Consider the following 12,148-nt stretch of genomic DNA (forward strand, 5'->3'; position numbering starts at 1 on the left):
CACGTGCGAGGCTACCAGCTAGTAAGCATTTTCCGTTAAGCCTTAGAAAAGCCTTCTCTCACAAGAAGAACACTGTTCCTGAGCGGTGCTGTACATTTTTGATTGTTTTTGTCATGTGAAACCGTCAGGGGACCTCCACCTCTTGTATTGCAGCAGTTTAAGCAAGTTGTCATTTAATGCTCCCTTTAAGGCTTTTGCAGACTTCATTCAGCCGTTTATTGTTTCTGCAAATTGAGTGCGAATATTGCTTTCTGCAATACAGGGCAATGACCTCGAAGACAACTCCGCAACAGTATTCTGAAAGAATGCCCTTGGTGCCAAAAATAGTGCTGGTGTCAGCCTGTTTCCACTGCTGTCGCAACTAGCCATTTCATTGCTTACACTTCCAGTGTCTAAAGCTGCGATTGAATGTGTGTTCAGTCAGGTAACTCTAACAAAAACTGACTTGCGGAACAAGGTCCGTAGAAATGATGGAGAATATTTTGCATGCCATATTTAAACTAAAGAGAAATGGGAAGTGGCGCTAAGGGGTTTGTACCATTAGAGGTGTTTCTGGAGCATTTTAGTGCCACTATAATGTACAATGAGTGATGTTCAGTTACTTTGTTTGCGTTCATTTTGTAAACAAATCCAAGTCTTTGCATCAGACGTCTGAATAAACATTTCAAATAAACCGAGTAAAGTTTTCTGGTTTGGTTATTTTAGGCTATTTTTACGGGTCGGCATTTTGCTGCTTTTGGGCTATATTATGCAGGAATTTGGCGGGTCGCTCTGCGAGAACCTGGCAACCCTGCCAGTAGTCATCCATAGGCCTCATGATTGTTTTTGCAGCAGCTGTTGCTCTGTGTTAGGCCTATGTGCGATCTGTGTTTCGGCCCGATGGAGAGTGTCAGGAATCAGCCACACAATGCGCTTTTGCTTGAAAAAAAGTTTGCAAGTTTTACAGGAGCTTGAGCGAAGTGCCTGTATAAAACAGAAGATCAACATCCTGAAGTCAACGCTGTCACAAATCCTGAAAAACAAAGCCACCATTCTAGGGGGTGTCAAGAATGGGACCTTCACTGCAAATCGGATGTGCATGAAGGCAATGCCATATGGAGAATTTGACAATGTTCCTTTTTTGTGGTTTAAGCGTGTGTGGAGTGCCCATTTTTTGATAAGCGGTGACATTTAGGAGCACAAGGCGCAGAAGATAGCCTAGCAAATGGGAGTCGAAAATTTCAGCGTCAGCAGTGGATGGCCGAGCTGACTTAGTGCCGTCACCTTGCCTTTAAGACCATCTCAGGTGAAGGTGCTGTAGTGAACAGAGAACTTTGCACCAGCTAGCGATAAGGATGGCTGATGGAGATTCTAGGCAGCTATGAGCTGCGAGATGTTTTAAACGTCAACGAGATGAGCCATTTTTATAAGGTGCTTCCATCGAAGACTCGCCTACAGAGGCAGTACAGGTGGGAAATGCAGCCAGGAGCTTATTACTGTACTGGTGGGTGCAAACATAGCAGGGGATGAAAAGTTGAGTTGCTGGTGGTAGGGAAGTCAAAACACATACGTTGCTTCAAGGGCACTCTGAGGCCTTCCAGTGATATACCACGCAAACTGAAGAGCATGGATGACGATGGCAATATTCGAAAACTGGCTGCTGCAGGAAGACACACGGTTTACTAGGCAGAGCAGGAAAGTTGTCTTCACTGCGGATAATTGCCCTGCCCAAGGCCAGGTGGAAGGACTGAAGTCAGTCTCAAATTCCTGCCACCCAATGCCACAGGCATCATCCAAAGAATGGATCAAGGAGTGATCCAGAATAGAATGTAAAGGTTCACTACCACTGCCAGATGCTCCATTGAATGCTGCTTTGTGCTGACAGCGGGAAGAATTACAGCACTGACTTGCAGTCGGCCCACGCTTGGGAACAAGTGCAGGTGATGACAGTGAAGTGGTGCTTCCACCATGCAGGCTTCGAAGCACACGAACCAACACCACATGAAGAGGCAAGTACAACTGCCGATGCTGAAGCTGACACAATATTCAGCCCAGTGGTACCCTCTGACCCATTCTCGCAACAGGACTATGAGGCACTGGATGCAAATGTGGCCACCTGTCGTGAGGACAACCTCGAGGAAATGATTGCTAAAGTGCAAGTTGAGGACCACTCCTCTTCCAGTGATGAGTGTGAGGAGGATCCTGTGCCCAGTGCAGTGCCGGACAGTGCAGCTAGAGGTGTACTTTTGCAGCACTACTGTGAGCAGGAATGGGGTGCAAAATTTCTTTCTAGCCTCTCAAACATGCACAATAACTTTGTAAAAAAGCAACTGAAGAATGTGAAGCAGACCAAGATTGATTCCTTTTTTCTGCACCCCCACATCAGCAAGGGCTGAAGCAATTTAATTAAAGATATGTTTCATGAATTAGTGTACTGTGCTTAAATGAAACTTCCTATAGATAGAACATTTTTTTAATCTCTTTCAAGTTCTTTTTACGAGGAGTCCACTGTATACCTATGTACATTACTGTTGGCACTCTTATGTTCCTCAGTTGCTTGCACATGTGGGAGAGCCCCTACATCAATCACCCACAAAAGAACAAGACATCTGTCCCTAGACATTGTAGCCCACAATGTAGATGATGCTGCTACGCCTATGCCCTTGTGGCGTCACACAAGCATTTTCAATACAGCAGTCGCCATTCATGGGACGAGTTTCCTAATCCTGATTTCAATTACATTTTTTGGAAAATACAGCACGTCAGGGCATTCAAGCTTTTAGATTAGAATCACAGGTTCTTGCATTATTCACTACATGCCTACACGCCTTTTATTCTGCCGACGGCAACATGTGCAAGATCTGATAACTGAGCATGTCATATCTCTGCACGAAGCACAGGTACGCCAACTGCTTTCTTTGCATCAGCAAGAAAGCTTCTCCCCATGAAAAAGCACTCCCATAAGATAGCTTCTTTGTAGCCCTGCATGAAGGTGCACAGAAGCTATCTTGTAGGGGCGCGCTTTCTTGCGTTGAAGCCTTTTGCATGTATAATGTTTTCTTTCCTTGACAGTGTTGTGCAGACACCCCACAAGTGCCATTGCACACAGTCACCAAGGTATGCAGTTGCTGTAAAAATTCATCTTAACTGAAAGAAATGCGAAACAGTTCAAACTATGCTGAGTTTTTTTACACTGAATCCATTAGGAAACTAACACGAAGTCGTCTTGCACTGTTCACCGTATCGTCGTCTTAACAAGATCGTCTTAACAAGAGTAAACTAAAATTGAATACAAACACTGCAGTGTGAATCAAATAGCAATCACTATTCATGATATTTTCAAGTAACTGCACATGCATACCCCTAGTTTAAAGCGATGAAACTTCAAAAAAGCTTCATGTTCCAATTGCTGTTTGCAGCTATAGAATCTTCCCAAAAAGCTCAGGCAATGACTAACTTCATCTGCAAGCAACATGGGTACAAGGTGGTGACCTCAAGACAGCTTTTAGAGCCACTGACAACACTTTGCTCAAAAGTTTATTACACTCTGGAGGCCTTGTCAAGGTGAAAGTTCACTCCAAGGCAGTTCTTCTTGCATGCAGGGGCAACTAGCCTCCATAACAGAGACTTCCCATTCTCCTTCCCTCTGGGGGGAGGCCTGAAGCTGTGTTGTGAACCCTGCCTGCACCTCAGCAGCTGTGAAATGACGTCTGTCACCCAGGTGCGGCCATTCGCAATACAGCCCCATGCACCACATCGTGCTAAAACAGGACTATATTACAGAAGCTTTTTGAGTCACAAAAACTCGCTATCGATAGATTTAAAGCACACCACTGCGGGGAACGAACACAGGCGAGTACGAGCAAGTTGCAACGCAAAAAGAAACAAGGAAACAAACCAAGTGAAACGGCAAGCAATACACAAGCCTCAAGGGAATGGAAACTCTCTATACATCCCACAGAAAAACCTAGTTAATATGAACATCAAGCGACCAGACAAAATGTTTGAATTATTGGTAGGTCAAACAAACCAACTGCCCCCAAAACTGCTTCAAATCCATTTGCATCAGAGTGCATTTATTTGGTGAAAACATAGCTGACTATTGTCTCCTTATCAGGTGAAAACCGCACAGCAACAACAATTTCTCGCAGCTCTGTCAAATGCTTAATTGCATACACATTGTCGGGATGTACAGTAGCCGACCGATATTTTGGACTCCAATAATTCGGACTAGCGCGGTATTTCGGACTTCACTGAGGAACCGTCGCGCACCTCATAGGAACGTGTACATTTTCACGACTGATATTTCAGACTGTGCGGAGCCTAAAGGTTCAAATTTTCGGACTAAAATAGATGCCAACAATATTGCGGTGATCGTTTTTCAACCGAAAGTTTGTTATTTTGGCCTAATATAGACGCAAGCAGGCATCGCTGTCACTACTAACCCGTTTGTCGCCACCGTGAAAGGCGCCATCTTGGATTGAAACAAAATCGGCTCAGCGGGTGCAATCAATCTGGCTTGGATAGGCTTGGCTATTTGTTCTCCATCGTTGCCAGTCGAGATAAATGAGATGCTCTCCATTGCCATTGAGATGGCCTACAAAGGGCACACGATCGCATTGAAAACGGTACAGTGGGAAAGCGTCCACCACGGCTTGGACGACGCGCCCCGCGTTGCGGGGCAGCAAACGCGGTAGACGGGAGGGGGAGGAGGTGGGGGGGTGTGCATTTGGAGGCTTCCCGTGGGTTACCTCTCAGTCTTCGCGAACGTCATTGCCCCATGCAAAGTGACTGTTCTTGCTTCGTGCAGTGAGCGCATTCATTGGCGATATGACCGCGGCCGCGTCGCACTATCTGGTATCATGATGTGATAGGGTGCGGACATGAAGAAAGCACGGCTATGACTCAGATAGAGTATAATATTGTTACGTTGCCCGAAAGGCTAGTCACAAGCAAGGGCGACTGGAGCGCAGAGCGAACAACACAGGAGGCACCGAACAATAGCGCGTGCACACCAGTCAGGCACTTCCTTCTCATCGTCTTCTGTGAATATCCGTTGCATGGCCCCCCGTCCGGAAAAACACCGTCACGGTGGACTGGATGACGTCGAGCGGCAGGGCGAGAGGTAGGGTTTCAGGCGAGAGACGTGGACGATATCACGTTGAAGGTGGCGGGAGGAAGCGGGCTGGAAGGCTGGAGCGATCTCGTAAGTGACAGCAGTTACCTGGCGCAGGACACGGTACGGGCCAACATAACGGGACAGAAGTTTTTCGGAGAGGCCGACGCGGCGAGATGGGGACCAAAGCAAGACGAGGGAGCCAGGAGAGAAAGAGACTGTGCGGTGACGGCGGTTGTAGAACTCCTGCTGGGAGGCCTGCGAGGCGAGAAGTCGGGAGCGTGCAAGTTGACGGGCGTAGTCAGCACGGGCAATGGCGTCTTGGGCGTATTCAGAGGACGGAGCAGCAGGAGTAGGCAGCAGCGTGTCCAAAGGCAATTGGGGCTCGCGGCCGTATAAAAGGTAAAAAGGGGAGTAACCGGCTGTATCATGGCGGGAGGAGTTGTATGCGAAGGTAACATACGGGAGAGCGAGGTCCCAGTCGCGGTGGTCGGGGGAAATGTACATAGCGAGCATATCGGTCAGAGTGCGGTTGAGACGCTCAGTAAGTCCGTTTGTCTGCGGGTGATAGGCGGTGGTGAGCTTGTGCTTAGTAGAGCAGGATTGAAGAATGTCGTAGACAACCTTGGACAGAAAGCAGCGGCCGCGGTCGGTAAGAAGTTGGCGGGGAGCACCATGGTGCAATATGAGGTCGTATAGCAAAAAGTCCGCAACATCTGTAGCTGTACTGGTTGGCAGTGCCCGCGTGATCGCATAACGGGTGGCGTAGTCCGTGGCAACTGCAACCCATCTGTTGCCGGAGGTAGACTCTGGAAACGGACCCAAAAGATCCAAGCCGACGCGATGGAAAGGTTCTGGGGGCACATCAATAGGTTGAAGTGTGCCAGCTAGGAGAGTAGCAGGGCGTTTCCGGCGCTGACACTCATCGCAGGCTGCAACATAGCGGCGTACGGAGCGGAACAGGCCGGGCCAAAAGAAGCGACGTCGCGCACGGTCGTATGTACGCGATACACCCAAGTGGCCAGCAGTGGGGAGATCATGGAGTTCATGAAGGATAGCAGGACGAAGGTGCTTGGGGACAACGAGTAGAAGGTTGGGGCCATCCGGGTTGAGGCTGCGGCGATACAAGATTCCGTCAGAGAGCACAAAGCGCCGCATCGAGGAATCAGACGGAGTGGAATTGAGGCGGTCGATAATTGATCTCAAATCGTCATCGCGGCGCTGTTCTTCGCCCATGTTGGCAAGGACAGAGATAGAAAACAGGTCGGCTTCGGTGGCAGTGCCAAATTTCTTCAATTTGGCACTTCAAACTTCAATTATTTCTAGCTTCTGGAAACAAGATGCCAACCCAGAATTAGAAAATGACACGTTCAGATCAGCAGTAAATTTTAGCATGCCAAAGGACTCATAATCAAACTTATGGCTATCTTCACTTGCCATTTGTGCGAAATAAAAGCTTGGTTTATAGGAAAATAAAGGTGTAAATCTCATCACATACTGGGAATCTAGACTACTATTCAAGAATTTTGCATGAAGCATATACTTCTACTGGTACTCCTGCTTCTTCATGCACGTGGCTGAGCACATCATGCAAAGAACAGCTTTTGTTGGCACATTAAGCAACTGAATAGCCGACTCTCCTGCCAGTCAGATCACAGAGCTATTTGGAAGCTTACCCAGAGGCTTCAGATTGCTGCAACTGTGGATGTAACCACATGGCAACAAGCTTCAGATACCTTTTGACAGCAGGGTATCATAACTCTAGAGAATAATTATGTGATATTGATGCAAAACACATTTTAGTGATGACATTCATTTCAAAGAAAGATTTACAAGATGATGCAACCGTGTTGCCTGTGCAGTACCCTTGTTTCATGGTACTATCAGTAATTACATACGAATACTCTACAAAACAACAAGCACCTTAAAGACATGAACTAGAAAACATTTCTCACATCTAGCTGCATTGTACATAGCCCACGCCACAGTGCAAATCTCAAAACTAGTTTATCAGAAAGGGTATGTCAATAACCTTTCATCACTTTAAATCTAGGAACGTCAAAACAACTTTACAACACCATCTGCATGGCATACTCTCACGAATAAAAAGTGAACTACCTTCCTCCAAATTCCTCAAACAATGCAGAGCAAAGCCAAAAATGAGGTTGTGGACATGCTCATTTCGAGACAACAACTTATCGAAAAGGAGGAGCACATCAGCAGACTGCTATTTAGGTTTCCACCCTTTCTTTTTAAATGTGAACTTACTCAGCTCTCCAAGACTGCTTGTATGAACCATACTATGCTACAGTGCATTCACAAGACATAGCAAATCACAATTCTGGCCTCAGTACAGCACACATAGCAGAGGTGAAGATACATACTTTGCTGCAATGTCTTCTGCACATAAAGCTAAGAGTGCTGTGTTGCCTTTATACTGATTTCTGTTGTGAGCAACACAAAAGAAATGGCAGCAGATTTCAGCCAGCCATGTGAAATCAGTGATGCTTTTTCTGACGTCCTCAGATGTGCAAGACATTCCAACGGAGCACGTCATTTTGTTTCTTCTGCCTCCGTGTGTTTTGCATTTCAAGCGTCCAACACATCACCACCTAGACCAAACTTTTCATTCTACATGCCTACAAACGTATAAAACAGGCACAAAACTGATTCTATTGGTACACTGAGCAATTGGCTTGTCATGATACTTTAAATCAATATTTTCTCTTCTGAGGGCTCAATTTTGTGAGGAAGAGGATGGATGCCAGCCTTAGAGACAGTGTTCATGAAGCTTTCGCAATACTCAAACATAGCCTCACCATAGCACGAGCACAGTGAAACCACACAGTGCACACGAGCAACATGCTTGATGCTCATGGATGTGAGCCTTCTAATGGAGCACAAAGATATGTGGTGCCCTCACCTTGCAGCATTCGTTGCCAGTGTTGAGAACCCGCAGAACTTGTTAACACGTGTTGGCCTGCTCCGCTGATCTGCATCCACAGCAGATCATCATCACAGGTGTGGCAGGTGGTAGTGCCCCAGGCAGCCCTTCCCATGGAGCCCGGGTCCCACGATGCACTGCGCAGATGATGCCAACACCCTCAGTTCAGCATCTTTGCACACTGCCATGAAGGCATCATCAGAAACCATACGGCAACACAACCTCGGCACTTGTACCCAGATTTTATCAAAAGAGTTAGTGGTTATTTTTACTGGCACCTAGAAACTACTTCCGGAGCATGTTTCTCCAGAAAACAATTTATCGGCATAAGCAACATCTAAGCTTCATCACAAGATGCAAGGTTAGATGTGCTTAGTAACTTTCCCAAAAAATTAAGCTGCTGCACCTCATTAACAAACTAACAAATTTTGCACCTTCTTTATAATGCACAATCACTTCTGAGAGAAACGGCCAATCTTTTATACCGTAAACTTAACTGAACTTTGAATTTTTAGAATGAGAGTTTAATTCTCTGGCCTCAATATTTTTCTTGCAGATTGATCTTGGCCAGGAGGAAAGAACATTATCATTATTTCACATACCCTCAATTGCCAAAGCATTGTGGACGAGAGCAGGTTCACACACAAAACATAATTAACAGACAAAAAGATTGCAAATTCTCCAATCATGAATACAGTATTGGAAATAACAAGTATATGGGCAAATTTACTAAGCAACAGAAACAAACGAAAAATACTAGCTAACAACACCCTAAGTAAACAGAGAAAATAAAAACATACTGAATTTACAGAACAGCTACGCCAAGTCTACTGCTGGAAAAAGACAGGAGAGTGGCAAGGCGGTTCCAATGTGCATGACATGTTTGTGTGACAGTGACTGATTCAAACTTGTGAAGAATGACATGGCAGTGTTAATATGAAGTGGCTTTGCAAAAGGTGATGGTGATAAACTTTACAAATAAACACAGAGGAAACAATTTTCTATGAAGTGAGAAACAGGGCAGGGATAGGCTAGCCTTCACATTATTAATGCTAGTAAACAGACAGCATTATTCTGAACAAGTTCCAGAGCTTTATTTATATTCAGACTGTCAGAATTCTGGATGATGCCAAGTACTCTGATTTGGAGTGCATAAAATATTGGTAAAGAAGCAGTTTGAGTCAAACAGAAGCTCTTGTAATGTTCCATGTAGTGGTGTGCACCCATAAATAAATCCAGTCAGCCATAAAGAGATCTGCATGAATGCATTTCCTGTGCTTTTGCATGCGAATTTTGTTCCAAGTTTGGGTGATACAAATTTCGAATGGTATGAATATTGTAACAGAAAATAGGGCGACAGCTCGCTAACCGGGAGAACACAGCAAGCAGCCAGCCAGCCAGCGCGAGACACTTCAACGTCTTCGAAGACACTTCAGCGCCACCTGAGAACACCAGGTGGCATAACTCCCCCTCCCAAAAAAAAGAAAAACATAAAAGCGGGATTGCAGTACGGGCAGTGAAAAGAGAAAAAAGAAAACACACGCACACAAAAATGTACAAGGGAGGTGGGCGAAGGTGTCCCACATGAAAACTAGCGGAACACTGAGCGTACTATCCATTACCGCGTGAAGTACGGTTTCATGCGGACAACGTGCACAACCTCAGAGCGGGGTGGGCGACGGTGAGGCTGGACAGTCCCATCAGGAAGAACTTCGTAGGTCACTTCTGTGACGCGGCGCAAAACTCTGTACGGTCCAAAGTAACGGCACATCAGTTTTTCAGACAAGCCTGGACGGCGTACCGGGGTCCACACCCAAACTTGGTCACCTGGATGGTATTCGACGTGCCGATGACGGAGGTTGTAGCGGCGCGCATCCGTGCTCTGCTGCCGCTGAATGTGAATACGGGCAAGTTGACGTGCTTCCTCGGCGCGCTGAGCGAACTGCTCGGCATCTGTCGTGAGTGGGTGGTCATCAGTGCAGCATGGAAGCATTGCATCCAGCATCGTCTGAACGTCACGTCCATAGACCAGACGAAATGGTGTAAATCGGGTCGTCTCCTGGGTGGCCGTGTTGTAAGCGTATGTGACGTACGGGAGAATCTCGTCCCAGATTTTGTGCTGCGAGTCTATGTACATTGGGATCATGTCGGCGATCGTTCTGCTGAGTCTCTCTGCGAGCCCGTTCGTCTGTGGGTGATAGGCAATGGTTTTGCGATGGTTCGTTTTTGCGATCCTGTGAGATTCGTTCCACTGAGATTCTACTTTATTACCAAGTATAGCATCCAATGAACGAGTGCAATGAAGGAGCTGTGTGTTACACATGAAAACTAGTGATGAATCCTATGTTACCCACATAGCCGCCAAGGTGGCTCAGTGGTTATGGCGCTTGGCTGCTGGCCCGAAAGACGCAGGTTTGGTCCTGGCCGCGGTGGTCGAACTTCAAGAGGCGAAATTTTAGACGCCCATGTACTGTGCGATATCAGTCCAGTAAGAACCCCAGGTGGTCAAAATTTCTGGGGCCCTTCACTACGACGCTCCTCATAGCCTGAGTTGCTTTGGGACGTTAAACCCCCATAAACCATAAACTACGTTACCCACATGTTAAATTAATTTTTAATGATATTACACACTGGTAATTATATTTAAGAAAACCTGCAGAGACAACTGAAACAGCACCATATACTCCAATGCAATCGTCTCTCAACTAGGGAGGGAGAGCTAAGTTCATAGTACCACATGCTCATGCCTTCTGGGCAGCAGGGATAATAATATGGGACAAAATTTGTGCCCCTCCTTGCCCCTAATATGCGCACACCTATACCTTAATGTAAGCTGTCTGGCTCAACAAAAACACTAGCAACAGCATTATTACGGTGATTGGAATGGCTATGAGTGGGAACACACTTTGTAAAAGAAAAAGATGTCAATCAGAAGCAGCTAGGCAAGTTTCAATTATGAGTCCCACACTAAGAAACGAGAGAAAGGTGAATCTTTACTCATTGCCAAGATAGCTTTCAAATCAGAAAAAGCCAAGTTTGCTCACATCACTCAATAAGCTTAACGTGAAAGGCAAAACTTACAAGCAGCACAAATGCTACCATACTTGACTGCAAAGTTTGGTTGCCCTACATTCATTGTTTCCTCAAACTTTTGTGTCACAGCCTCTGATAAGTGCTTGCAACCACAGTGTCCTTCCAGCTTTAGGCCACACCGCCCAAGCACTTTCACTTTGGCAGTGTCTTTCAGCTGCACATGTCCCAGTGCATTAACCACACTACATTCCTGAACACGCTCACTGCAAGGAAGAAAGTTCACTCCCATCAGACATGTAATTCATATTAGTGCAGCACAAAATATTACATTTGTAAATGTTACTGGCATCCTCAATATACCTCTCAAAACTGGATTTGAATCAATGGTATCCCCAGAACAATGCAACAGATTACCCCAATTTTTTTTTGCTCACTTTTTCACTTAACTATCTCTGGTGGTCACACTTACAGTATTAACAGCGTGCCAATAGGCAGGTCATTCTCTCAATTTTTTGGTCACAGGCCAACTCCACAAGCAGGCTGATAATGTCAGATTTTTTCCTTGATTCACATCTTGTAAGGCGAGACGCGGGTCTTAGAACAGTCTAAAATGATCAAAAAATCGATTTTGAGCAAAACTCATTTTCGGAACGTTTGACCCTCTGAGCACCTATTCTCAAATTTTTAACGCTAAATTCGGTCGGAAAATGAGATAAAATCTGCTTTCAGTATACCACGGCGGCCGCGAAATGCACAAAAAAGGGCGAAATTTGTTCTTACTTCCCGCGCGCGCCACGGACGTTGCAGCCGGCCGATCGCCGCCATCTTGGACTTGGCTTGAAGCTGTTTTCTTTGTGCCTGATTCGCGATATCTCAAAATGGCGTCGCCCAAGCGAAACGCGTGCCCTCTCCGGTTTTCCGAAGGCCGTTTCCAAGTCGCTGATTGGCTCGCGCACGGCGCGCTTTTCAAACGCGCCGTTCCGCGCCTGCCATTGGCTGGCGTGATCGACGCGTCATTTGAAGCAAGCCGATCCGCGCCTGCCATTGGCTGGCGTGACCGGCGCGTCATTTTTTTT

At 46.2% G+C, this 12,148-nt stretch overlaps 1 protein-coding gene across 10 annotated transcripts in view; it reads right to left on the reverse strand.

The window, feature by feature from the left end:
• LOC149355172 (uncharacterized) overlaps positions 1-12,148 on the reverse strand; it is a 437,737-nt gene that overhangs the window by 349,889 nt on the left and 75,700 nt on the right. For all 10 annotated transcript variants that reach the window (XR_016291475.1, XR_016291476.1, XM_089583676.1 and 7 more), the window contains one exon: positions 8,019-8,176. Coding sequence is in view for 8 of the 10 variants with exons in the window: in XM_089583676.1 (XP_089439802.1) it covers positions 8,019-8,176 (158 nt within the window). In the remaining 2 variants the exon portion in view is untranslated. The remainder of the gene's footprint in view (positions 1-8,018; positions 8,177-12,148) is intronic.

The sequence above is a fragment of the Amblyomma mixtum genome, chromosome 3 (genome assembly GCF_055824585.1).
Source record: "Amblyomma mixtum isolate Tamu chromosome 3, ASM5582458v1, whole genome shotgun sequence".
NCBI classification, from domain to species: Eukaryota; Metazoa; Arthropoda; class Arachnida; order Ixodida; family Ixodidae; genus Amblyomma; species Amblyomma mixtum.